Source organism: Rousettus aegyptiacus, unplaced genomic scaffold (genome assembly GCF_014176215.1).
Source record: "Rousettus aegyptiacus isolate mRouAeg1 unplaced genomic scaffold, mRouAeg1.p scaffold_m13_p_1, whole genome shotgun sequence".
NCBI lineage: Eukaryota > Metazoa > Chordata > Mammalia > Chiroptera > Pteropodidae > Rousettus > Rousettus aegyptiacus.
This window is the reverse complement of record NW_023416284.1, coordinates 1,621,180-1,648,104: the sequence shown is the minus strand read 5'-3', so window position 1 is coordinate 1,648,104 and position 26,925 is coordinate 1,621,180. Positions and strand designations below refer to the sequence as shown.

Sequence of the window (26,925 nt, the reverse complement as noted above, 5' to 3'; positions counted from 1 at the left end):
AGGGAGGAGGTGGACCCAGACTGTCACACCATGTGCTTAGGGCCTGAGCCATCCCCCTCCCTCCCCTCCAACACCAGCCCATCTTGTTGATCCCCCAAGGGCAAAGGACCTCATGGGGCAAAATCAGGAGGGTTCTAGAAAGCCCCGTCCCTTTAAACAGACAACTGGTAAACAGCAGCGAGCAGAGGGAGCCAGGTTAATGGGCCGCGTGCCGAGCTCTGAGGCCGGTACGCTCAGCACCCGGGAGGCCCTCAGGGGTGGCGGGAGCACCCCCGTGGAGAGGCCGGAGGAGTCGGCGGGCGGGCGGCAGGGACACAGCTGGGGAGCGGGGTTTCCAGCCCAGGACGCGCGCCCAGGGGGCCACTGGGAGGCCCAGAGAATACGAAAGAGTTCATGGAAGCGGCTGAGGAAGCGTTCACGTCCATCTCGCTGAAACAGTAGAAAGAGAGAAAACCATTTCTGTGAAGCCACAGCGAACAGGAAGTTCTCAGGTCAAAAGGGGGGTGGTCGCAGGCCATAAAGGCTCAGAAAAGCCATCGTCCAAAGCACTTTATCCGTGGCGAAGAGAGATTCCAAAATTCCCCGAAAAGGAGGACAGGAATCAGAGGGACGTCAGACGTTGTGACAGAAACACTCTAAGCCAGGAGACAGCGAGGTTGTTTTCAACATGTTCAGGAAAAAAAAACCTGAAAGTCGAATTTTATGTCCTGCTAAACTATCACCGAAAAGCAAAGCCCACGTTATTCTTGATCTCCAAGGCCCCAGGGGTTACCACGGAAACCTGCTCAGAGGACGCCCTCCAGAGAGAAGGGAAAGAAGCCAGGAGGGGGACAGGACACTTCCCCGGAACCTGGTGAGTGAGACTTCGCCGTGCGCGGTGACCGGCCTCTGAGACCTTGGCCTGCGACGGGGAGGGCAGCGTGCTCAGGTGCGCCCCTGCTGGGGGAAGAGAGACGTGCAGGCAGGTTGGAATGAGGCAGGTGTACCCCGGGCAGAGGACTGAGGATGGGTCAAGCTCCTCTCCCCAGTGAAAGTCAGGGAAGGAGGGAGAACACAGTGCGAGAAGAAGAAATCAGATGAAGAAACCCCGACGCGGACGGTTACAGACGATCACGAAACAGACCTTGGACCACGTTAAATACTCCGCTGTGGTTCACTGCGAAAGATGCACCGGGAAGGCGAGAAACGGAAGCACTCAAGGCAAGCCAGAGGAAAGCTCAGGCAGGGGCTCCAGCGCCTCGGGCTTCCAGGCATCGCATGTGACCATGTCGACACATGCACTCACGCAGGCGCGTGACAGCAGAGGCTCACGCATTCACACGGCGACGACGGTACGGCACGCAGAAGTGAACAGTTATGACCGGTGATGTGATGTGTCCTCTGCAGACACCAGTAGGTTAAACAAAAAGACATAAACACCGGCGAAATTTGCATGAGCTTTAACAAGCTGTATTTTTATACTTACGTTTACGTATTTATTATGTTCCCGTTTGTACTCGTTTGCATTTAAATAAACTTTACGCTTAGCAAATGGAGAATAATGAAACAGTTAACGAAATCGAAATTTATGTTTCGAAGACTAATAAGAAGGAAAACTCTAGCAAGACTTGATTTTTTTAAACATGGAGCAAGGAAAAAAATACAGAGAACTAACTACAGACCCAATAGAGTATAACGTAAAAAAAACATGAACAACTCTGCACCAGTAACCTTAGAAGCGTAGAAAAGTGGATGCGATTTTGGGAAACTACAAAATGCCAGGGTTGGTAGGTAGAAATAAAACCCTTAAGTAAACTAAGGAACTTGAGTAAATGCAAATGGTAATTAATGCTCCGCCTCCTTTGCCATTCACCCGGTGACAGCTGGGACGACGCTGGTACAGGTGACTGTGCAGACTTTCAAAATACCGTGAACTTGGAATAACGTGAGTCACTCCAAGAAACCACAAACGGAGGGAAACGGCTCAACGCACTTCACGAGGCCCGGTGTCGAGGGCGGCGCGAGAAAAGGAAGTTCCAGACCCGCTATGTGCGTGCAGAAACCCCCAGTAAGACATTAGCTCCTCGAATAAAAGTATTTAAAAAGTAACATCCACTGGATCCAACGGGGATTGGACCAGATTCGAATCCCAAGGCGGTTCAACGTTGGCAACTGTGTCAGCGTCCTTGGGGGGACAGTGGCAGGCAGGGTGTTGGACGGAGCTCAGTGTCCTGTAGGACACGAATCTTTGGAAACGGGCAGAAAGAGGCTCGTTGGCAGTGGCCATGCGCCACGAACCTGCAGCAGGTTGAACGGAGAAGGCGGCGGATGCGCGGCCGTCCACGCGAAGCCGTCGGGGGCCGTCCCGGCCCGGCCGTGCACACCAGGGCCCTGCTTTCCCTCTCCGGGCGTCGCCGACCTCACGGCCCTGCCCTGCCGTGATGGTCTGTGTCTCCCTCCAGCGGTCCTCCCCCACCAGGAGGCGGGGCTCTGCCGGCTTCACGCTGGACCACCGGGTCGGGACCCGGCCAGGGCCCAGGAAACTGCGGAACAAGCTGCCCTCCCTTAAAGACCAAGAATCGGGTGCGGCTGCTACTCCCCGCCACCCCCGGCACAGCTCGGGAGGCCCCAGGCCAGTCCGCCCTATGAGAACGAGAAGCGCGGCGAGAATCCGGGGTGTTCAGGGCTGGGCCTGCCCGGTGGAAAAGCCGAACCGGCCAGCATGACCAGGAAGAACCCGGCGAGGCGGCCACGCAGCCGTGTGACCGTGCAGGGCCCACGCGGACCCCGGTTCCTCAACACCGACAGCACCAGCTAGGAAACACCCCGGCAGATGCCGCTCGGCGGCCCCGTGAACTGCGATGCATCTGGTGGGAGGGCATGTGAGGCTTTCACGGGGTTCGGGGGGGACCTGGAAGGGCCCGGAACGCTCTGGCGGGGCCGGAAATGGGAGCCGGGCATGCAGAGCAGCGCAGAGATCCGAAACCCCGGGTGGGTGAGAAGCAAGAATCGCGTGCCGCCTTGCCTTGCAGGGGACACCCATTTCCAGGGACACCCGCGGTTCAGTGACATGCAGACACAGCAGGTGGCAGATGGGGTGCCGACTGCAGCCCGGCCCACTCGTGAACCTCGAGTCTTTGCTCCCACGTTTCCGGGGATGGATGGGGGTGCCCGCTGGGGCTGGGCACTGAGGTGCCCAGGACGGCTCTGGGGAAGGGGTTCGGTCGCAAGGCCCTGACCAGCCCCCACTTCCCGCCGCTCCGCTGGTGCCCCAGGCACGAGGCCCCCGTGGGAGGGCGGGGTCAGCTGCTGTCCTAGGAGGCGTCGATGTCCCCCTGCGAGCACCTCCCTGCCCCAGGTCACAACACCGAGGACGCGGCCTCAGCGCATCCAAACCCGCTTTGCTCCGCTGACCGAAACTGCACCTGGCGGAGGCTGGGGGTGGGTGCGGCCTGCCCGCCTGGGAGCTCGGGGGTGAGCCCTGAGGGCAGGCGGCTTACGGGGCAGCTGGGCCTGTACGAACGCTGCCCACCAGCTCCCAACGCACGCGCACCTGTCAATGCGCGGGCGGCAGCTTGCCCCAGCGCACTCCAAGGGAGGCGGGAGGCAGCCCGGCTCCCAGGTGTGAGGGTGGAGGCGTCAGACTTCCAGCTGTCCAGCAAGTGGGGAGCTGGGCCTGACCCGGAGGACGGCACTGCCCCAGCGTGGGGCCAGGACTGGCACGGGGGGGCAGACGACAGCACCCCCTCTGGCGAACCAGCAGGACCCGGCTCCCCAGCCCAGAGGTCCGCCTGCCTCTCGCATCCGCACGGCCCCCATCCTGGGGGAGCAGAGGTTGTGGGGGTGGGGGCACCCCAGATGGGTCCCCACAGGCTCCGCTGTGTCCTCCACCCCCCCACACCCACTGGTCTTGCCCAGGCCACTCCAGGTGGACAGACAGACCAAGGCTGAGGACGAACCCAGAGTGACCGTGAGTGGGGGCCGGCCCCAGCCCGAGGCACCTTGCGAACCTCCCGGGGACTCGTGTGGCCTTCGCCTGTGCTCAGAGTCGCTGTGGAAACGCAGGTGTTCTAGAAACACTTTAATCCCTCCGGAAACCTCGAAGGCACAAGTGCAGCGTGGTGGCCTCCCCCCCCCCCCGGCCTCCCCCCAGCTCCGCTCGGAAGGCGGGGCAGCCCCGGGTGCTCCTTGTCCCCAGGAGAGGGCAGCGGCGCGGGAGGGAGACGGCTGAGTCATCCCGTGTCCCCAGGGCCATCCTCCCCATGGCCCCGGAGCTTGTCTAGGGGTGGTCCCCGGGGGTGGGGTCGGGGGCGGGCGAGATCTTCCTCCTGGGAAGTGTCTGGAGCCGTCGCTGCCGGCCCTGGGCTCGGGCTCGGGGACAGGCCCACGCGCCCCCCGGAGCGCGGCACGGACGGGTGGCCGGGCGGCCAGGCACGGGGCACGTGGGCTACACATCCGTCTCCAGCCGCAGCCGCTCCAGCCTGCGCACATTGCCCTCCACGGCCCCGCGGCTGGTGATGCGCTGGGCGAAGTCCTCGGGGAACCAGCCCGTCTCGCCGTCCCTCAGCCTCTCGCCGTACAGCCACCCTGCGCCCAGACGCGGGGCGGTGAGGGCAGGGTCCCAGGCACCGCGGAGGGGCCCCGATGTCGGCACCCCAGCCCCCTGGGCGGCTGTCCCGGAGACACCAGGGCCAGGCGTCCGGACAGCTGACCACCACGTCCTCCCGCCAGGGGGCCCTGCTCGAGGCATGTGTGCATGGTCAGGTGCTCAGCTCCGACTGGCCGTGGGAGCTGAGCTCGCTGCAGCCAGCTCTGTGTGGCCACCTGCGGGCCCAGGAGCGGCAGAGCCAGCCGCCGCCCGCTGGGAAAGAACACAGTGACCAAGAACTCGGGGACAGCTGAAGGTGTCCTTGGAAGAGCATAGTACAGGGGGCCCTGGCATCAGGCCACCATGAGCGTGTGCAGTAACTGCTTCCGGGGCCAGGGGGCTGGGGTCAGCCGCCCATGCCAGTGTGCTCCGAGCCTCGCTGGGGCCCCCCGCCCCCCGCACGCTCACCATCCTCCTGCTGCAGAATCAGGACCACGTCCGCCTGCTGCAGCGTGATCTCGTCCGCCTGCTTGGCCAAGTAGGCCCTGGTGACCTCCACCTGGAGCAGGTCTGGGGCAGGGGGAGGCGGGCGTCAGCGGCGGGACTGTCCTCCCGGGGGGTGGGTGGCTGAGAGCCCCGAGGCGGGCAGGGCTCCATGTCTCAGCACAGCCTCGTGGCCCGGTGCCGTGGCGGCTTCCCTCGGCTGAAGCTGGGCCCCTCCAAAAGCCACAGGACAGGCTGCCTTCAGGGCCAGGGTGCCTGGCACCGGCATTCTGGCTTTAAGGGGCCGGGGCTGGGGTGACAGACCTGTGGGCCGGCCTGCTTCCCCCGGCTCCTGGGCACGAGCAGCATCCTCTGCCACCACGGACAGGGGAGGCCCTGAGACAGCTGGGTCTGTGTACACAGGTGGGCCCCTCACCTGCCCAGGTGACCCAGGGGGTTGGGCATGATGTGTCCCTCCAGGCCAGCAGACTCCCCCCGCCCACCGGGGATGGGAAAGGGGCCTCCAGCCCGGTGTCCGTGGGATGAGCACTCACCTCCCCTGGGGGTGGGGCCCAGCCCCTGCCTCTCCCACTGTGTGAGGGCCGTGATCCACCGCGCCCGGTCACTCCTGGGGGCAGACAGTGTGAGCGGGCGCCGAGGCCTCCTGTCCCCAGTGTGGCATGGTGGGGAGGAGGGTCCGTGGGCTCCCATGGGTATCTCTGAGCGTCCCCACACAGCACTCAGGCCGGGACAGGCAGTGGTGACGAAGGCTCACGCTGCCAGGGCACCCCTTCACGAGACGTGGGCCGGGGTGGTGAGCAGGTGGCCTGCAGGCCACCCCAGTCCACTGTGCTGGGGGCCGAGGTGTGGGACGTCCCAGGGCGCAAGGAGGAGTGCAGGTCAGGCCAGGCCCGAGTCGGCTGCCTGGGGTCAGGGTCGGGCGGCAGCTGCACCCCAGAACCCAGGCCACCCCGTTTCCCAGCGCTGGGCCCCCAGCCCATTAGCTGTCTGTTGCACAGGCTTTGGCCCCAAGAAAGAGGCCCTGCTGTCAAGAGCCTGGGGACCGGGCCCCTCGTCCTCTCCTGTGTCTGCCGAGCTCCCCAGCACCCTTCTGTGGGCTGACCCCACCCCCACCCCGTGTTCCCGCCCGCCACCTTCCCGGCTGCTCCACACCGGGGCCTCTGCAGACCGAGCGCCTGCCAGACACAGCCCGAGTTGCCCCATGGACAACGAGGCGGACGAGCCTGTTCTCCAACTTGTCCCCACCCCCCGGACGCCTGGGACGGCTCAGCTGCTCATTCTGAGCCTGGTGCGCCCCCTGCCTGGGACTGTGTACTCGGTGGGGACAAGGCTGTCCCCAGCACCCAGCACGTGACAGCGGTCAGGGACGCAGGCGGCAGGAGTCCTGTCCTCGGGGTTCGCAGAGCCGCCCTCCCCGGGGAGCCCTCCCGGACTTACGCGGAGTCGGAGGACAGCAGGATCTTCTCCTGGCGGCCCTCGCTGTTGTGCAGCAGGGTCACCTGGAAGGGGTGCGGGACGTAGGAGCCGCGGCTGCCGCCCCCGGGCAGGGAGGGCTCGCACGCCTCCACCTTCTGGACCTGGATGTGGTCCACCTGGGCGTAGTCCTGGACCACGAAGCTGTCCTCGCTGCGGGCGACGGGAAAAAGCCCGACGCTGCCGGGCGTCTGCAGGCGGCCGGGCCACTGCCGCCCACCCAGGGCCCCGCAGCAGCTGGGGCCAGGCGGCCCGAAGGACACTCCCCAGAGCTGCCCCCAGCTTCTCCCCCCAGATCACAGGGGCCGTGAGCTGCCGCATCCCGGTGGCCGGGCGGGCAGGCTCGGGTCTGCAGGAGGGAGCCAGGGCCACATGCGAGGGCGCCAGCCGCCACCCCAGGTCACGTGGGGCGTGGCACGGAGCAGCCCCTGGAGGCCACGGGCAGGCCGGGCGGGGAGGGGCCCCCGCTGCGCGTCCCCAGCTCTGAGGTCCGAGGCGGCTCGGGTTGGCTCCCCGAGGCCGCGGCTGCTGCCCACCCCCGAGCCGGGCGCCCACCTCTTCTTCTTGGTGACCACCAGGACGTCGTTGAACAGGAACAGGTAGCACGTCGGCCGGCTGGCGAGTTTCCGGAAGAGCCCGGCCTCTTCCGCCAGCGAGAGCTCCCCGCGCTTCAGCAGCCAGCGGGAGGCGGAGATCAGCGGCAGGGACTGGGGGACGGAGGCGGCTGAGGCCCGGGCGGGGGCGGCGGGGACGCCCCGCAGGATCCCGGCCTCCGGGGACTGGGCGACTGGCGTCCGGCCTCACACCGACGGCCATCGGCCGGGGGACAGGGGCTCTCCATGCGCCCGCGGGCAGTGTGTCCCCCCCGGGCCCCCGGGGCGCTGTGCGGGGGCCGAGGCGTGCAGGCCCGGAGCTCCGGCGGGCGCCGTGGGGCGGCCTACCTTCACCTTGCTGAAGTCTAGCTGTGTGTGCAGCGTGTACATCTGCTCCGTGCGCTCCATCTTGTGGGCACCCTCGTTGCAGGCCTTCACCAGCTGCGGGCGGCACCCAGGGCTGCGGGCGAGCTCCCGCCGAGGAGGCCCGCGCCCCCACCGCCTGGCCGCCTGCCCTCGGCGCCGTCCCAGGGCAAGCCCCGCCCCCGGGCCTCGGTTTCCCCGTCGGTACTGGAAGAGCTGGGCCTGGACCCTCCTCCTCTCACCTTGCTGATGGCCTTCAGCGCACGGCTGGCAGCTCTGTGCCTCTCGGGGTGGCCCTGGGCCTTGAGGCAGAGCGTCTGCAGAGACGATGCCAGACGTGAGCCGCGCCAGGGGCCCATCTGCACCCCAGGCTTTGAAGCCCGCATGGGCAGGGGCCCCTCGCCAACACCAGACCCGGGCAGGGCTTCAGCGAGGCCGAGGCTGGACCCCAGAGGGCTCTGCCGGGCCAGGCTGGTCGGTGGGAACCGGGAACGAGCAGCCCCCAGAGCCCCGCCCCTTCCAGTCCTTGGTCACCTCTGTCCAGCCAGGGAGGGCCCCGCAGCCTCTAGTTCTACTCCACCCAGGGGGCCCCGGAGGGTCCAATGTCCCTTCTGGCTTGGACAGCTGACCCACCCGGCACAGGCCACGTGCTGCCTCCGGGAGCTTAGCAGGGCCCCGCCACGTGTGTGCACATGTGTGTGCGTGTGCATGTGCGTGCACTGTGCATGCCGTGTGTGGTCCTTCCACCCTCGCCCACCTCTCGGCCCCATGAGCTGGCAGCTCAGACACAAGCCACTCCAGGGAGCCCCTCCGAGCCCCTCTCTATGCCCGGAACAACTGGCTGGGGCCGCCAGGTCGGAGGTGGCAGCGGCCCAGGACCCAGGCTCGGCAGGGGTCTGGGTGATGCCAGGTCAGGGGCGTGCACAGCTGTGACCCGGGTGCGTGGGAATAGGTCCTGGCGGAGGGCTCCGTGGGTGACAGCCGTGACCACGTTGCCGTGGCTGTTGGACCCGTCTCGTAACTGGCCTCACAGCTACCACGCCGCACAGGCAAAGCGTGGCCCGAAGCCGGGACCCCGGCCGGCCCGGGCGGCCCCCTCCCCACTCACGTCCATCAGGAGGGGCAGCCGGGTCACCCGCTGCATGGGGAGGATCAGGAAGGAGATCATGGGCAGGCCGCCGCACGCGGGCCGCTTCTCAATCTCGCGGAGGACGTCCCGGAAGGCGGCATTGCTGCTCCTGCCGCGGAAACGAGGTGTGCGCTCGGCTGCGGCCCAGGCGGGGCGGCACACGCGGAGCCCGCCCCCACCCCCCCGCCCCCCCCCCGGGACCCCGGCCTGGCTCACGTCAGCCGCTGCAGGGCCCGCTGCTGGTAGACCTCGTTGGAGCAGTAGGCGACGTAGGGGTGGAAGTGCCGCTCCGCGTGCTCCTCCAGGATGTCGCTGATGTCCTCCACACACACCTGCGCCTTGTGCCGCCGCTCCAGGTCCTCGAAGAACCTGCGGGGCGGGGACCGTGGGCCCGGCTGGCAGGCGCACGCGGCAAGCGCACAGGCACACGCACGCACGCACACGCACACGCAGCCGCACACACACGCTCACACGCACGCACGCACTCACGCACAGGCACACACACACACATGCACGCACACACACACGTACACACATGCACGCACAGGTGCACACGCACGCACATACACACGCATACACACGCACATGCACGCACACGTGCCTTCACACGCACACACACCCACACGCGCACACGCACAGACATGAGTGCACGCATGCACACACATGCATGCACACGTGCGCACGCACACACACATGAGGCGCGCGGACGGCACCCGGGCCGGGGCTGAAAGCCGCAGCCCTCCCCGGAAAAGCCGGGGCAGACCAGCAGCTTAAACCTGAAACGGGGCACAGACCCACAGCCAAGTCCACAGCCGCTTCCCACCGGATTCCCGCAGAGACGGTAGTGGCCGTCACGGGGTGCGGACAGGGAGGCCAGGACCTGCCGCTGACGTGATCTGCTGTGGCTCGGGTCAGAGCTGCTTGGAGCCCAACACACCCCGGAGCGACCGCCAGCCCGCAGCTCCTGCTGGGACGCCCTTCTGAGGCTCGCCCGTGACCCAGGCCTCCACAGTACACAGTGCCAACGATTGGCTGGGGCGGGCCCAAAGCCACCCAGGGTTCTGTCCCCAGGGGCAGGCACCGGCACCGCGGCTGGGCCTGACGGGACCCGCGCTGGGTCCCCCTTCGACAGCTGGACCGAGTCCCCATCGCCCCTTAGGCTCTGGCAGCCAGGGGGTCCTCCCACCCCACAAGCCCAGTCCCTCCGAGAGGCCCCCTCCTCTGCCCCTCGGCCCACCCTGGGCTCGCGGCCACGCCCACCGCAGTGTCTCTCTAAGTCTGACTCTGTCGAGGTCCTGTGAGCTGGGCTCCTGGGGCGGCCAGGGGCAGCAGCCCCGTCTGGAGATGAGGCAGCTGCCTGACCTCGCCAGGGCAGAGAGCGGAGTCCCCGCACACAGATCCGCCCCCACGGGAACCCCAGGGAGCCCTCAGCCCTCACTGCACAGTGATGGGCCGAGGGTGGCCGGCTCCCCCACGGCCCTTACTCCTCACCACCTGGGCGGGAGGGGAGAGCCAGCTGCATGACAGCGAGGTACGGGAGCAGTGAGGTCCCGGGTCCTCAATGCCGAGGGCGCCGACGGGTCCGCTGCCAGCCCCACCCTGGACCCACGGCCGGGTGCCACCCGGGCGGATGGGCAACCCCGCCGACCTGTGGGCTCCCCACCCCTGGGAAGATGGGACCTCGCTCAGGTTATCCTGGCAGGGCCGGTGAGGGCGACGAGGAGTGGGAAGGAGGCCTTGGCCTGGAGGCGGACAGGGGGCCCTCAGGCCCCAGCTCGCTGGCCCCCAGCCTGATGCTCCACCCACGGGAGACTGTTTTCTGTGAGCAGGACATTCTAAGAGCCATGGCAGCCCGGGCAAATGGGGACGGTGTGTCAGGAGCAGGCGAGGACCACCCCCAGCCCCAGGAGTGAGGGGGAGGCCCTGACGAAGCCGACACAGGCCACACACGCATGGCCAGGCCGGGCCGGCCAGCGACCCTGTGGGTGACATGCAGGGCTGGGAGAGGTCTGGGAGGTCCGAGGCTGGCCCTCGGCCACTGACCCAACGTAGCCGATTCCTGGGGAGGCCGCTGGGAATGGCCGAGAGCTGCTGGGGCCCAGCTTGGGGTGGGGTGGGTGGGGGGCTGCGGCGTCCCACCCAGGGACAGCGGGGGTGAGGTCAGAAGCAAACTCTCAGCTCCGCCATACTCAGGGGACGTGGAGCGAAGGGTGGGCAGGGCTGGAGGTGAAGCGCTGTCCCAGACCCCCGCCTGGTCAGGGGCCGTGAGTGTCCCATAGCCGGTCAGGTCACCGAAGCACCCGGCCAGGGATGACAGCCGCCCCTTTGTCTCTCCGTGGCCCGAGATGTGCACGGGGCCCACGGGCAGCAGACTGGGCGGGGCTCGGCGAGGGCCCGTTGACGCTGAGATGAGTTAACCAGCCCCTGAGCATCTCGCCCGCCCGCCCGCCCACCGCCCACCACGGCCAGCAGGGGCCACTGGGGCTTGGGGGCTTCTCCCGGGGCCCTGGGCAGCTCGGGCGGGGCCCACACGGGTGCACTCCTGGCCCGATCCTTACCGGAGTGAACACCCACGCCCGCGCCTGCGCCCCGCACACGTACATGCACACGCACGCGGCCCACGCGGATGCACACACACACGCACGCGCGCGCACACAGACACGCATGCTCTCGGCCCATGCACGCCTGCAGCTGCTCCCCTGGCCCCTCCTCCACCTCCGGGCCCTGCTACCAGAGCCCTCGGCACCACACGCCTCTGGGAGGAACATGACCCGGGTGCAACTGGAGGCCACCTGCCCGTGGGCACCGCACACCTTGTCATTCTGTCCTCTGGGCCTGGGTGTCCTGGTGGGGCCTCGCCTGTCACCAGGCAGGGCTGTGCCCCGCGGGAGGTACTGCACCCCCCCGAACACCCAGGGGACAGGGTGCAGGGAGCTGCCAGGAAGCCACAGCCCCAGTGCTCGGCTGTCCCCGGGGCCACTCCAGGGAGGTTCCTGTGCTCCCTCCTGGCCAGCCGTCCCCGCCCCGCCCCCCAGGGCCCACCACCGCGACCCGGCATGCTGAGGGGGCGGGCCTCACTTCTGACTGGCGCCCCGGACGTCCTGGATGTTGGAGAAGAGGTGGTGGCGCTCCGTCTGGGTCATGGTCGCCTGCAGCTCTGCGCACTGCAGGAACTCGGACACCAGGATGCCCAGGCTGTGCTGGTAGGAGAACTCGGACGTGAGGATCTCGAAGATGGCCTGCGCGGAGGACAGCGATGCAGCGGGCCCGGACGCGCCACTCGGGGGCCTGGCGCAGGCCGCGGGGACGGGAGCGGGCGAGGGCGCGGGCTGGGACCCAGGCGCCCTGGCCAGGCCGTGGGCAGGCGGGCGGGCGGAGCGGGGCCCCTGGGCTTGAGCGCTGGCTGGGCCCGTTATGAGCCGTGACACCTGGCGAGGTCCCCACCCTCATCCGAGAAGGAGCGACGGTGGCTGCCCCTGCCCCCAGCCCACCAAGGGCGCCAGCCAGCACCCCGGTGTCTGGCCGAGAGGTGGCCGATGGGTGGGCGGCCCTCGTGGCCCTCGGTGCCGAGGCTGGGGCGCAGGCTGTGCCCCGGCCCTGCCCCTCACCTCCTGCCTCTTGCGCTCCTCGGCCGGTAGCGTGTCCAGGATGCCCGACTCCACCACCTGTGGGCAGAGGCCTGGGCTCAGCGGCTGCACATCCAGCCGGGTGGAGCCAGGCTGGCCGGGGCGGGGCTGCCCACATCCCAGGCACGTCAGGGCTGCCCGGGAACCGCGTGCAGTGGGGCTGCTGAGCTGGCCTGGCCCTGCCTGGCCCTGTCACCCCCGCCTCTTCCTCTGCGTGGAAACTGCCCCCTAGCAGGCCCGCCCCCCTGAAGAGCTCTGGGGTGGCTGAGGAAGATCATGGGGGCCCAGGGGGAAGACTGGCAGGTGCAGGATCGGGGGGAGGCGGGTTCTGTCCCACAGAGCTGCCAGCGGCCGGGCTGTGGAGAGGGACAGGGCCCCCAGGGAAAGCTGAGGGCATGCTGGGGGTAGGGCCGGGGCTCAGACACACCTGGGCCAGGTGAGTCAGCACCCCGACCAGGTTTGGGGTGACACTGTCCCAGATGGAGCCCCAGCCATGCTCTCCACCCTCTCGGGCCCCAGAGCCTCAGACCACGCCCTCTAAGCCCCGGCATGCCCGCTACATCCCTGCCAGGGCAGGCTGGCAGGCCCTCTGCCTGGGGGCGCCCGCTGCAGGACCCAGGGCCACCCCGCTTTTGCCCTCCCGCTCACTAGGCTGGCCAGAGGGCATCACCAGTGTCTGGACTGGGGGGCTAAACCCCACGCCTCCTCCTCGGCCGAGAGCCCCCCAGGTCAAGAGACCGGGATCAGAATCTGTGGCAGCATTTTCAGGGTGCAATGAACTGAACCCCATCCCTGACTTGGGAGGTCATGCATACACAGCTCCCGGCACGCAGCTGGGACCCGGCAGGTGGCAATTAACGTGTGTTTCCTGACTTTCCATCCGTCTGTCCTCACCCCAACCTGGACCCTCCTTGGCTGGGGGTCCCACAGCCTGGGGCGCAGTGGGCGGTCACAAAGTCTCGGCCTCTCTCATTGCCCATGGGTCACACGCAAGGAGCCCACTGAACAGCAGACGGGGACAGCAAAGTGCCCCCTCCGCACTGCCCGCCATGCCCACGGCCTGCAGCCCAGCTTCGTCCCTTGGCTCTCGGGGGACAGGGTCAGGAGGCTGCCTGGGGGTAGTGACAGATGCCATCCCCTCACTTGCTCAGAACCCCGGGGCCTCATCCCAGCTGCGCGCTCCACCGAGCGCCCCGCAGCCCCACGGGGCGGGGCCCGGCTCCACCTTCAGGTGTGGAGGATGAGGGTGGCTCGGTGGTGGCGGGGGGTGTGGTGGGAGCTGAAGCCCGGCCCCAGGGCCATGCCTCCTGCTTCCGCACGAGGACCCGCTGGGCACCTTCCTGGGGGCAGGACTCCGGGACGGGGTCTCTGGTGCCCACAGCTTCCTCCAGGTCAGGCCGAGCAGGAAGCAGAGGGCTTGGGGTCCCCCTGCGGGGCGCCCAGCACACACAGATGGCACGTGCCCCTATCTGCTCCCTCCCCCAGAGACCCCCACTGCATGCTGAGTGCAGACGGGGTGCTTGTGAAAGGCCCCCCTCACCGGGAGGACCGGAGTCTGCACCCCGGGGAGGGCCTCGCCCCCCCAGCCTGGCCCTACCTCCGGGAGCTGGCTCCAGGTGACCTGGGGGGGCCGATAGGTCTTGACCACGATGGGGGCGGCCACCTTGCGGGTCCCCTCGGGGCTGCACGACTCATCCAGCAAGTCGTCATCAGACTCCGGGCTGGTGTTCAGGCCTCGCTCCCGGATCTCCTGGTAGAAGCGGGGGTCTGGGGAGAGGGGGCACGTCACCTGTGGGCCTGGTGCCCGCAAACATGCAGGGGCCCCCCGAGGCAGGGCAGGCCGGGCAGGGCCCCCAAGCAGCCTCCCATCAGGCCCCCGGCTCCCGTGGCCTCTGGCTGAGCCCAGCGCAGGTGCGGGATGTGGCACCTTTGGACCAGGCCGAGCGGACAGATCAGCGTGCCGCAGGGGACCGCAGTGCTGGTCGGGGGAGGGGGCTCTGGGGGGTGGCCGTCCCCAGGCTGGGCAGAGAGGCCTCTGACCAGGGGCGCAGGTCCCTGCTCACACACCGCAGGCCACTGCGACAGGCTGGTCTGCAGCTCAGGGCACCCCTGGGCCCTCGTGGCAACCCCTCCACACCGGGGGCCGCCCACAGAGGTCGGGGGCTGGCAGGGACAGAGGGCCCGTCCTGGCCGGGGTCCCTGTGTCCTCAGAAGCCCAGGCCTGGCACCCAGTTCCAAGCCCTTCTCGGGCCTCACTGGCCCCACCCCTCACGCCCACTCTCTCCCGGCCGGGTAGGTACCTCCCCTCCCTGCTCCCTTTTGGGGCCCTATTGGCACCCTACGCCTCAGCAGGCTGAATGCGTGTACTGGGCCCCCCGAGGCTCAGCCATCATGCACAGGGCTCCCAGTGAACCGCGACCACGGGGAGAACACACGGCAGGTGTGTCTGCACCGTGGTGCCTTGGCCACCTGGTGCACACACGGGGCCAGAGTACGGGGCTCCGTCCGTTCCCAGCGCCTGGGATAGTGAAGGGACCCTTCTGACCTCTCCTGCCTGTCAGAGCTACGCGGTCACTCAGCCACCAGGCCCTCCGGTGCCTGGAGGGGTCCCCCCAGCACGTCCTCTGTGCAGCCACACGCAGACCGACCCCTCCCGGGACGGCCAGGGGCGCCAGCCTCGGTGGGGCCCGGCCCCGCCCACGGTCCTCTCCCCAGCCACGGGCCACACTCACCGTCCTTGAAGGAGCCCTTGTGTGCACGCTTCCGCCCCAGCGCTTTCTGTGCGAACGAGACCCAGAAACACGGGCACTCAGCAGGGAGGGGACACGTGTGGGCCTAAGGGAGCCCTGCACCCTGGGGCCCGGAGACGGCATGGCTCCACGCACAACGCCATGCCCAACAGGAGGGGGCTCCACTGGGCACCCAGGAAGCTCTCAGTGAATGCCGGCTCCACGAGGGACACGGGGCCACCAAGCGGAGGCCAGGGCAAGGCGTGACGGGGGCTCGGAGCAGGCAGGGCCGGTGGCCGAGGGCCAGGCAAATCCGGGAGGGCTGCCTGAAGGAGGTGGTGGTGGCACTGAACTAGCTAAGAGAAGGTACTTAGAAAAGTGGGGTGTCTGGCTGGGTGTGGAGGGAAGCCCGAGGCAGGCCGGGGTGGTTAGGAGGAGAGGGCCGAGAAGGGACACTGGGGTGGGGCCTGGGGCTGCACACGGGACCCCATGGGAGGGGCACCCTGAGATGGGGTCCGTGTCCAGCCCCACGCGGGGCTACAGGCCCCGCAGCTGATGGCAAGGCTGCGAAGGTGAGCAGGGAGCAGGCAGGGTCCTTGGGGGCCCCACACCCCGGCCCTCCGGGAGCCTGCTCAGAGCCTGCCTTCTTGGCTAGGGCACCCCGTTTTCCTGACCTCGCAGGGGCTGCTTCCAGGAAAGCGTGGGCTGGTTTCTCCCAACAAGTCAGGGCCTGAGCGCTCCCCTGTGGTCGGGAACGCGGGGTGTTCCCAGCTGCACCTGGCCCTGCCCGGGCCCCCTGCCCGACTTCGGGCCCCAGTGTCCCCACCCCCCCGCCCCCACCGGGCCCCCACCCGTCGCCCACGCCTCTGCTTTAGCCCACGTTCCTCTGCGGCCCCTGCCCGGCCCTGTGTTCCTGGAAGGCCCTCCTCTGCTCCCCCCAGTTCCCTGAGCACCCCGGCCCAGCCCCCGGCACCCCCACCGCCCTGGGCGCGCTCCTGGGACCGGCCAACCGGGTCACCTCTGAGCCACAGCACAGGTGTGAGCGCCTCAGGCAATGTCAGCAGTGCGTGAACAAACAGGCCTGGGCCGGGTGCACCGTGCTGAGTCCCCCGGCAGAGTCTGGGGACCGGGCTTCGTGGGTGGGCATGGCAGGGCCAGGGCCCCACCTCCCAGGCCAGGGTCCTGCCCGGCCCGCCCTCTGCACGCCGGGTAGCCAGCATGCCGGTGGGGCCAGGCCGAGGCCGCAGCCCGCAGTCTGGGCTGGAGCCCTGGGCAGCGGGCTGTCAGGATGGCAGCTGCAGGCAGAGGGTCCTGGGCAAGCGCCCTTCCCATCGGCCCCGTGCCTGTTCCATCCTCTCCAGGGGTGCATGCAGGGAGAGCCTCAGACGCCCCCGACGAGCAGCTGGGGGCCCGCTGCCCCCTCCCGAGTCCCCGACACGAGCCCCTTGACCACTGAGTCCCAGCCAGTTGCTGCTGCAAAGCTACCATCGAAACCCGTCCCTCAGACGGGCCGGCTCCTTCTCAGGGCCGGTCACCCCAGGCTCTGCCCCCCACCGTGGCTGAGAGTGGGGCCCGGAGTCCGGGGTCCTGGGTAAAACCGTGGCCCTTTCAGAGCTTCAGCGGCCTCGTATGTAAAACGGGGACCTTCGCACTCCGCTCACAGCGTGCCCTAGGACTTAAACACACGGCAGGAGCCTGCACACGGGGTGCTCCCGGAATGGCAGACGGAGGCGTGACTACGCTCCCCGGCCCTTCAAGGCCCGTCCCCTCTGGCTGTCCAGGCCCCTACCTTGTTTTTGGCCGCGTGGCGAGCAGGAGGCTGGCTGGACTCCTCGGCCAGGGCCTGGAGCTTGGGGCTGAGGTGGACGGGCCCCAGCTCGCTGCCCGGGGTCCCCAGGCCCTTCATGGCCGCACGGTAGGACTGGTTCCGCAGCTTCCGCGTCAGCCTGCCCCCGGGGCCCATGTCCACGTCCATGTCGTCCAGGGAGAAGCTGGGGGCCACGAGGAGCTGCGGGTCCCGCCGGGCGGCCTCCTTGCTGAGCATAGCCGCCCCGAAGCTCTGGTGGCGGGCCGGGGCCTTGGCCCTGCTGGACACGGCCAGGCTCCTGGGGATCAGCTGCTCAGTGCCCATCTTGAGGGCTGCGGGGCTCTGTGTGCTCAGGATGATGGCCCGCGGCCCCCTGCCCTCGGGGGTCAGGGGTGCGGGCCCCGGGACGTCGTGCTGGAAGGCGGCATTGTCCCTGACCCGCAGGGACCCCCGGACCGTCGGGAGCCCGGACACAGGGTTCCCACTGGCGTCCAGCCGCAGCTCCGAGTGGAAGCGGCATTCCAGGAGCTTCTCCTCCAGGGAGCTGTCCGAGTGCCGATGGGCCATGCCGGGCGGCCGCGGGGCCCTGGGGGACAGGGCGAAGGTGAGGGCAGCAGGCCGACGGCCACCCGCAGCCCTCCAGCACCCCAGCCAGCGCCGGCGCTCAGGGGCCAGCCCTCGAAGGCCGGTGGGCTGTGCAGCCTGGCGCAGGGCTGGCCTGGCACGGGGACGCTCCCCAGGAGGCTGGACTGTGCCAGACTGGGCACGCAGCAGTCAGGATGGCCTCAGGCCTGCGGGGACCCCGGCAGGGACAGGCCCTGGTCTCCGAGCCCAGGGGGGCGCAGCCTGCAGCCGAGGCTGGCCCTGGGATGCACCAGAGGAAGCATCGCACACACTGAGGACGTGTTCCTGAGCTGGGGTGTAAGTGTGGGCAGTGGGGGTGCCTGGGGCCCCACACTCCTTGGCTGGAATCAGCCACTCGGCCACCAGTTCCCACCAGGTGGGCCCCAGCTCGAGCCCAGCTCACGACTCACTCGATAGTGAGTGCGACCTGGGAGGTTCCAGCTTCCGCCCAGGAGGGCCCCCAGGACAGGGCCGGCCACACGGGCTGGCCGGAGTCACCGCATGGCTGGATCATCTGCGGGGCACACAGAGCCCAGCCACTCAGCACCCCCAGAGCAGGTGCTCCACTGAACCACCCCAGGAAGGCGTCTGGGCCCCAGGGAGGAGCTTCGGGCAGAGCCGGCCGCCCGCATGCTGGGGGGACGGCCCACGCATTCCTGGGGACATTCTGAGTCACCCAGCGGAGGACGGCCGAGGCCTCCCCCGGGCTGGGCATGTCTGTGCCACCCCAGGGCCCCGCCCCGTGTTTACTTGTCTGCCTTTGCCCAGGGGGCTGAGAATCGGGGTTCAGACTCCCATCTGTAAGCACGCCGAATAAAACGCGGCCATGTGGGCCACCGGACGCCTCCAACCCGTGAGCCCTTCCACTCCAGCACGAGGCATCCACGCTGGTACCCAGAGCGGGCAGCACAGACGGGCCAACCCCACACGGTGCCGAGTGCCCAGGCACAGAGGCGCCCGCCAGGTCCCCGCGCCCCTCCTCCTTCCTCTCCCCTGGCCCCCGCTCGGGCCCCAGGCCTGGCTCCTCCTGCCCCCTTCCTCTGCGCTCAGGCCGAACCCGGCGAGCAGCTCGGCCTCTCCCAGGGGAGGGCAAAGTCTGCTCGGGGCAGGAAGTGCCTGGATGGAACCAGTCAGGCGAGACATTGCCGGGTGTGACCCCCGTGCCCAGCGGGGCGGCCACACCCGCAGGCCGGGTGCCACCAGCCAGGATTGGGGTCTGAGGGCGAGTGGGCGCACCCGTGTGCCGGCGCCCCGGCCTCGGGGTGCAGCCGCCGCAGGCGCCGCCGCGCCCCCGCACCTCTGCTGGCTCCTCCATCCCAGAAGCGCCAGGAACGGGCTCACGCGTCCGGAAGCACCACAGGCTTATCGTGGGAGGCAGGCGTCGCCCCCTCCAGCACCCCGCCCCGCCCTGCCCCGGGCTCTGTGCTTCTCTCTGACTTCTAGGCGAGGCACAGCAGACTGCAGGCGTCACCTGCCCCCTTCCCGCTGGGGGAGGGGGCCCCGGCCTCCCACCCGGCGCCCGAGGGAGTCGGTGCCCGCCCGGGCCGCTCGTGGTTAACGATCCCCTCCTGTGTACCCGTGGTTTCCTCCTGCACGCGGTGCAGCGGCCCTGCTCCATACGGCCAGCGCGTCAGCCCTGTGTCCCCAGATACTGTCCCCGCCCCCGGTGTCCCCTCCCCGCTTCCTGGCCGGGCAGCCAGTGCCCAGGCCGTCCCCTCTCCGCAGCCGTGCCCCTGCTCCTTCAGGGCCCACGACCAGGAGGCAGAGCCGGGCCGAAGCGCTTCTTGCTGCCGGCCCCGGGCGGGCGGCTGATGCGGCGGGGTTCAGAGTCCGTCAGAGGTTATTCTCTTCCGGACGGAGAAGCCTTCATCCCTGGTCTTCGAGCTTCGGCTGTGGCGAGGCGCCCGACGCCGGTCCCGTCTGCGTCCCCGGATGACGACCGGAGTGGCGTCACCCGTGCCGAGGGGCCCCGGCGCTCACGGATGTGCTCACGGGACCGAGGCGCGCGCTGCCTGAGCCCCGCGTGGCACGGTCGGCGAGGCCCCCACGTTCTCCAGTGGTGGCTGCGATGGCTCCTCCTGCCCGTCTTCTCCGGCCTCTCCTGCCGGGAAGCCCAGGGATGGGCCTGGAGCCACCGGGCATCTCTGAGCCAGGCCTCTCCCCGTCCTTGCCTTCCCTCGAGGTCACCTTGCGACCTTCCCAGCAAACGCACTCGGGGAGCCCCGTCTCCCGTCCGTGCGGAGACGCCGACGACGCCGTCCGAGCTCGCCCCGCTGCATGCTGGCCTGATGCTCCCCCTGCCTCGGCCGCCCTGTCAGGCATCAGGGACCATCCCTCAGCCATGGGGGACCCGGTGGCTGTCTGCTTCTGGTTAGGAGACAGGCACTGTGCCGGCGTGAGGCCCGCGTGCCGGACACACACGCACACGCACGTGAGCGCTGGCTTCTGCCTGGTGGGCTCTCCGGGACGGCCCCGCACCCAGCCCCTGCCCGGCGGCTCTTCCCGCAGCCTCTCCTCCGGCTCATGGGCTACAGAGCCTTGCTCAGGTGTCCTTGCAGGACACGGGCCCTCGCTCGGTGTCCCGGTGGAGGGGCCGAGAGCACAGATTTGTCCCAGCTGCCCTTGGGGCAAATGCCAGCCATGCCATCCAGGAGACAGTGGCTGAAAGAGGCCAGACGCCCCGCAGTGGCCGCCCGGGCCGCAGAGGCGGGTCTGCTCCAGGCGAAGGTGGCCCCGGAAGCTCCCCGGAGAGGCCCAGGGCAGTGAGGGCTGCATGCTGTCACCCGCCTCCCCCTCGACTCTGTAGGTCCTTCTGTGGGGGCAGGGACAGTTCGCTGTCCACGTCCCCACAGTGGGGCTCAGCCCCCAGCCAATGCCTGAGCGCAGGTATCCCGGCCCTTGCTCTGCTCCGACACCCTCGCTGGGGACAGTGCGCACCCCAGGACTCCCTAGCGAGGTGCCACCCCCACGCACACGTGGCTTCACACCAGCAGAGACCCTGGGGCTGCGCTGGGAGACTCCCAGAGTGGCTGGGCCACCTTTCGGGTGACTTCTGGGTGACTTGCTGCTGCTCCTGCTCAGGGGGCTGGGGAGGGCCCCCAACGCTTGAGCCCTGGGAGCCACACCATCTGATTTTCCCTGTGCCACTCGGCAGCCTGCCCTGCTGTCCCCAGCACACGTTTGGGGGCGGGTAAGGGGCCTGGGGCTCAGGAGTGAGGGGCAGCGGGCTGTTGGTCAGCAGGAGGAGTCAGGGCAGGTCTCTGGACCGAGGCTCCCGTTGGCCTCAGGGGCCCCTGGCAGCCCAGCCCCCTGCCTCCCCCCGCCTTCATAACAGACGGGCCTGCCAGGACCCCAGCGGGCCCGGCCCCATGCCGCCCACTCCCTTGCAGAAGCACAATATCCCTGGCCTGGGCTCTGGTCACAGCCACCAGGACTCTAATCACCGGGAGTTTGGGACCCGCTGGTCCTCAGATTAGGATGCCGTATGACCTCCATCCTGGGCCACCTCTGTCCCTTCTGCCCCGCCTGGAGCTCTGCCTCTCCGGCCAGCGGCCCGGACCAGGTCTGTGCCGAGGCGAACTCGGCCCACAGTGACGGCCTTGTCTGGGGTAATTCTGCCCGGCTGAGCGCGACACTCAGGGTCACATGGAATTTGCAGTATTGGGCTTATACACCACGTCGCAGACAGCTCCACTTGCAAGGTGGCGGGGGCAGCTCGGGGGCTCTCAACCCAGGCAGCTTTGCCCCCCAGGGGACATTCAGCCATGTCTAGAAGCCCCCTTGGTGGCCGCAACTGGGCTGAGCTGCTGGCCTCGTGGGGGCAGGGGCCAGGGATGCGGCTGCCACCCTCCAGAGCACAGGACAGTCCCGCACGAGGCCACGCCTGAAACCCACGTCCACAGTGCTGAGGCGGAGACACCCCAGCTGAGCTGACTGCAGGAGCAGCCTTCGTGGCGGGGTCAGGGGAGACCCGCCTGGCCTGGCTGTGCCCAGCCTGGGACACAGCCTGCTGGGCGCTGGCAGCCCCTCCCGCCCCGGGCAGAAGCCTCTGCCGTCTCCTTCCCGTGACAGCTGGGGGCACCGGCTACCGTCACAGGCAACGCCGCCGCCTGCTCCGCCTGCAGCGCCCACCCTGGCCGGCTCCTGCCCCCATCTCTGAACCCAGACGTCCCGTACACACAGCTGCCGCCCCGGGCTCGGCTGGCACACACCGTGTCCCCCGGAGGGGCCTCAGACGGGAAATCGGAGCCCCGACTCCAGCAGGGAGCCCAGACAGCTGACGAGCAGGTGCCCACCAAGCCCTTGCCACCTACTGGGCCTTCATTCCCTCACCGAAATTCCGGAAGGCGGGCACTGTTCCCGACAGGTGAGGGAACCAGGCGCAGAGGGAACGTGGCGTGTGCGGCTCGGGCTGCCGGTCGGCAGGGCTGGGTGAGGCGCCAGGCCCGGGCCGGCAGGGAGTGGGGACGCTCACTAGGAGGCCACTCTTTCTGACGGCGAGTGGCCTGAGCCCGGAGGTCGCTGCCATGGGCCAAGGGGACGAGCAGCTGACGTCCATTCCGAAACCGGAATCCTGGGTCGGGCTGTGCCGTGGGCAGTGTGCCATCGGATCACGCTCGGGACCTGCTGTCCTCGGGGCAGTGGCCGTGGGGACCTCGGCGAGCCACTCCGCCTGTGCCTCGGTGTCTTCCACGTGGGGTCAGAGATGACCCCCGGGAACCCGAGACGCTGGGGATGGGAGGGTGGAGGGGGACGCATTCTCCAGGTGACTTAAGACCTTACTTCTTCCAGGAAGCCCCCAGGCCCCCCACCTCCTGCCGCTCCCTCGCCCAGGCTCAGCGCCTGGGTCCACCTTCCGGCAAGTTCGTCTCCTGGGCACCGTGGGCATCGGCCGCCATCTCTAAGTGGACACACCTGTGACTCTCGTTTTACAGGTGGGGAAACCGAGGCCCAGACAGCTTAATTAACTCGTCTTAGTTCACACGGAGCCCGGATGTGAACCGGGGCCCCTGCCCCTCAGCACTGGGGCAACGGGGTGGACAGGTGAGCAGGATCAGCCACCGTCCCCTAAGTCCCCACGGGGGGGGGGGGGGGGCGGGGCGGTGCAGCCTGCTCACCTGGACAGCCGGAGCGGGCTCCAGGTAGATGCTGAGGTCACTGCACACTCCCATCTGCCTCTCACCCGGTCACCCCCACGCCCCTGCCGGTGCAGGGCTGAGGTCCGCCCACATCTCCAAAGGGACTGCGCTTCCCAGAGGGAGCAGCTGAGGCTGGCGTCTCAGGGAAGGTGGGACTCACGGCCTGGAGGTCTCGGGCTGCTGGCGGAGCAGAACCCTGCCCCGCGCTGGGTCCGCCCCGCTCCCCGCAGGGGCCCCGCCTGCACTCCCGCGGCTGCCGGCGCCAGGGCCACAGCGGTTTGCGGCAGATTCTGCAGAGTCCGCGGGAGGGTCTGTTCTGTCCCGGCTCCCGACCACCTTTCAAGGGCCCTGGGGCTTCCTTCCTGACCCTCAGCTGTGACGTGCACCCCGCTGGTCCGGGTGCTGGCGTGCACCCCTCCAGGGAGGGCCGGCGGCGGCATCCGACCGGGTCCTGGCCGCAGCTCCGACCCCCCTCCCCCCACAGCCGGGTCGGCCGGCACCGCGGACCGAGGGGCCGCGAAGTTCTGCGGACCGCGGGCGCGGCTTGCGGAGAAAGCAAAGCGGAGGAAAAGCGCCCCCAGGGCTACTGTCCGCGCCCCGAGGGAGGCTCACTCCCCGCGCCCTCCGCCGGGCTCACCTGTCCCCCAGGCTTACCTGCGCCCCGGGGCGGAGGACGGAGCGACGAGCGCGGGCGGAAGCGGCGGGGCCGGGCCAGCCTGCGGGCTCCGCGCCCTGGCCGGGCGGCCGTCCCGAGCCCTCCGTCCGGCCTCTCGGTCCTTCCCTGTCCCCGCCCCCCTACTTCCTGTGCGGCCCCGCGGGAGGCGGAGGTGCGCTCTGCCCGGCCAGGTGAGCGGCAGGTGGGCGCCTCGGCGGGCAAGGCGCGGGCGTGCGGCTGAGGCTCCGAGGCCCAGCGGGAGGGGATGGCTGGGCGCGCCCGAGGCACCTGGTCGCGCCGCCTGCGTCACCGTCCCCACCTGGCCGTCCGGCGCCCACGTGACCCGCGGCCGGGCGGGCTCGCACCTCCGGAGTCCCGGCCAGAGTCCGCCGCCCGAGGCCCGCCCGCGTCGAAGACCGCCCACCCCCCTCCTGCCCCGCCCACCGCCGCGGGCACCGCCCCCGGGGCGTGGGGCTCGCGCGCAGGCCTCTCGCACTGCTGCCTGAAGCAGCGCCCCGGCTCCTTCCGGGCCGGACCGCGCAGCCTCCCCCTCCAGAGCCCACCCAGGAGCCGGTCAGGGTTCCGGCAGGGGGGTGACCAGGTGGGATCTGGTGGAAAGACCCCACTGGCAGCTCACCCCCCCCCCACCCCGGACCCAGGACGCCCATGCCCGGCCTTTGCTCTAACGCTGGCAGGATGAGGAGCTCGCACTGTCCCAAAACAGATCAGATTGTCCCGTGTCCACATTCTTGTGTCATTCTTGATGTGACACGGAATTCATCACCCTGTCATGCTCCGCCAAGACCCTTCCGAGTCCCCCCAAAATGTCATCAGAACGCAGCGCCGCTCCAGGACCAGAGGGAGCACACCCGCCTCACCTCGCGTGGACGCCACCCCGCCACCAACGCCGCCTCCCCCTGCCGCAGCTCCGGCCCGCGTCCGTCCCCAGGGCACGGCCTGTGCTCGGCCAGTACCATCCCCAGGGCACGGCCTGTGCTCGGCCAGTACCGATGTGGCCTGAGACCCCGGGCCGCAGCCCCAGCCCCCTTCCGGCCAGGCTTCAGGTCCCTTTGCCGGAGAGGCCCGCTGCCCAAAGTGGCGCCTTGCACGATTCCGTTGGCCCTGACACTGCCCGGCGTTTGGATGGGCTTCCAGACCACGCAGTCCCTGCGCGGACCCCAGGCCGCCGGCTGTGGGCAGGGCACAGTCCAGCCGAGGCACAGGACCACCTTGGCCCCGGGGCCTTCTCCCAAGGGTGGGCAGCGGTCCTGCGCAGGGTGGGGAGGCCTCAGGCGCTTGGGGCTGGCTCGTCGTTTCCCCGGGTGTCGCGGTTTGAGGGGCAGAACTGCCGGGCACGCCTGTGGCCCAGTCCTTGCCCCGCGTCTGTGCCCCGTCCTGTTGTCTACCCTGCAGCTGGGCCCCGGCCACGGGCATCAGACAGTCAGGACCCGTGCCAGCTGGCCGCAGGCTGCCAGTCCCGTGTGTGTGCGTGTGCGTGGGCGCGTGCGTGTGTGTGCGCACGTGTGTGTGTGCGTGTGTGCATGTATGTGCGTGTGTGGCGTTGAGTGTGGGCCTGAGGGCAAACACCTGTGGGTGGTAGACCAGGCCCTGCTGCCACCTGAGCAAACAAACGGGCTCAGGCAGCTGTCTGGGAAAAGTGGGCCGCTGCTGCCCTCCAGAGGCCTTTGTGGGTACTGCGCCCATGTGGTTCGGCATGCAGAGGGGAGCAGCTGGGGGGCTTCCTGGAGGGACTGGGGCCCAGTGGGGAGACTGAGGCCTGGTGGGCTCCTGACTCCTACTCGGTACTCCCCTGGGTCAATGCCCACCCCGCTCCTGCCCGCCCTGGCGTCCAGCACCCGGAGTCGGCTTTGCCAGCAGACTGGCAGGCTTCGGGGGCCATCTCCCCGAATCTAGTTGGCTCCGTGTGTGGTTGGGGACAGGTGACCTGGAACAAGTGGCTTGGCCTCTGGGCCTCCGCTGTCTGCACTATAAAGCAGGGGATTGGTGGAGGAGTCCGCACGCGGGGGCGGTGGCCGAGGGCACGGGGACCGGCGTGGACCCCCCACGGTGGGCCGCGCGGCCCTCCCCTCGCTTGCCCACCAGCAGGAGTGGCCTCTGGCCTCTCTGCAGCCCGGCAGCTGGGACCAGAGCTCAAGCACCAGGTCAGCACGGACTGGTCGCTGTCTCGATGGTGTCCAGCCCCACTTCCCCGCCTCGGGCCTCCAGGGTGGCCGTGCTGGGGCTGAGAGTGACCACCCTCGTCTCACAAAACCCACGCACACCCTCGGCAGGGGCCCGACGTCGTAAACAAGGACCCCGAGGCGCAAAAATGTGTTCAGCCCCAAAGCTCAGAGCTTTGGCGGCTCTGTGCTCCCTGCCCGGACACTCGACCCCTGGTCTGCGTGGCTCACTCCCCTGTCCTTCAGCCCTGTGCCCCCCAGGGCACCGTCTCGACCAGGCCTTTCCCGAACCCCCATGGAGGAAGGAAACGCCCCCACCGAGCCCCCGCCGAGCACCCCCAAACCCCAAGCCGTTTGGAGACCGGTCTCCACAGGTGTCACAGACGAGAAACCCGGGATCGGCCGGGCCCTCAGTCCGCTGCGGTTGTCCTCATGAGGAAACGGAGACTTACTCCCTCTCCACGGACGGCACGCTGCGTGAGGGCAGGGCGGGATGGCCGTCCACATGCCTTCTCCGTGCCTGGTCTCAGCGGGCTCCTCCCAGATCGGCCGGGTGGCCCGGCGAAGGCTTCACCCACGCAGTCGGCCACGGCTCTTCCCGCATGTCCCCGGCCTCCCCGCCGGGAGGCGGAGCGTTCTGGCCTTGGGAAGTGAAAGGCAGGGGCCTGCAAGAGTGGCTGCGGCTCGCCCCTGGGCCCTCTCCCCTCCCCCTCCCCCACGAGAGCCTTGGAGGGGACACCGCTGTCCCATCGCCGGGCTCTGCAGGGCGAGGGGCTGCAGGTTGCCTTAGCTCCCAGCACCAGGGCCCGGGGTGGAGCCCGCGCATGGATGTTCACCTTCGGAAGGTAACCTGTGGGTCGGCCACGTGCCTGGCCTGGCACTACCACGTGAGGGCCCTTCCCTCGAGGCTCCCCAGCAGGGGAGAGGGGGTGGGCCCCCCAGCCCCACAGCTATGGGCGCCCTATGAGGAAGTTAATTCTCGTTGTCTGCAGGAGCCTCCTTCCCATGGCTTGAGGGCGTCTTGTGCAGCCGGAGGTCTCTCTATGGGTCTCCCCATCACCAGAAAGTCGGTGCCCTCAGACCAGCACCCCACACCCCGGAGGCCCGCGGCCTGACCGTCCCAGGCGCCCAGAGCCGCGGCCCCGCGAGGCTGCCGGCATGCCCGTCACGCCTGCCAGGGCCGAGTGGGCAGTGCGCACAGCTCGCCCCGCCCGCCCCGGGGCCGCAGGGAGTGCGCGGGGCACAGCGGCCCTCCTCCTCCTCCGGTCCCGGCGTTGGGCTGACCTATCACTCCTCACGGGGTCGCACGGGTGCCCGTCCAGCCCGAGGGCAGCTGGAAAAGGTCTCGCTGACCTCGGATGACACAGCCCCTGTGCGTGGGCGGAAGACAGAGGCTCCTCTGTGCTGTGTGAGGGGAGGACGGGCTGGGTGGGGTCCGCAGATGCACAGGGGGCAGCGCGGGGTCCGGGGGGCCGAGCGGGGCCTGGCCGCCGCCCTGGCCGCTGAGGGTGGCCTTGCTGAGCCCGAGGCGCAGTTC

The 26,925-nt window shown here is 69.1% G+C and overlaps 1 protein-coding gene across 2 annotated transcripts; it reads right to left on the bottom strand.

Annotated features, from left to right (window-relative positions):
• Window positions 1–1,433: 1,433 nt before the first annotated feature.
• ARHGEF16 (Rho guanine nucleotide exchange factor 16) lies at window positions 1,434–23,528 on the bottom strand. Of its 2 annotated transcripts, none has more exons than XM_016144391.2 (15): window positions 23,208–23,528; window positions 16,774–17,377; window positions 14,988–15,033; window positions 13,853–14,022; window positions 12,238–12,294; window positions 11,708–11,868; window positions 8,846–8,998; window positions 8,609–8,738; window positions 7,743–7,817; window positions 7,486–7,578; window positions 7,100–7,251; window positions 6,509–6,697; window positions 5,605–5,678; window positions 5,036–5,137; window positions 1,434–4,566 (listed from the first exon to the last, which is right to left on the bottom strand). In XM_016144391.2, exons 2-15 carry the CDS (start codon window positions 17,356–17,358, stop codon window positions 4,427–4,429), a joined length of 2,127 nt encoding a protein of 708 aa, XP_015999877.1. In that variant the 5' UTR covers window positions 17,359–17,377; window positions 23,208–23,528; the 3' UTR covers window positions 1,434–4,426. The 2 variants fall into 2 exon arrangements, with proteins under 2 accessions (XP_015999877.1, XP_036083791.1); XM_036227898.1 differs by lacking the exon at window positions 23,208–23,528 and adding an exon at window positions 18,166–18,380.
• Between the last annotated feature and the right edge of the window lie 3,397 nt (window positions 23,529–26,925).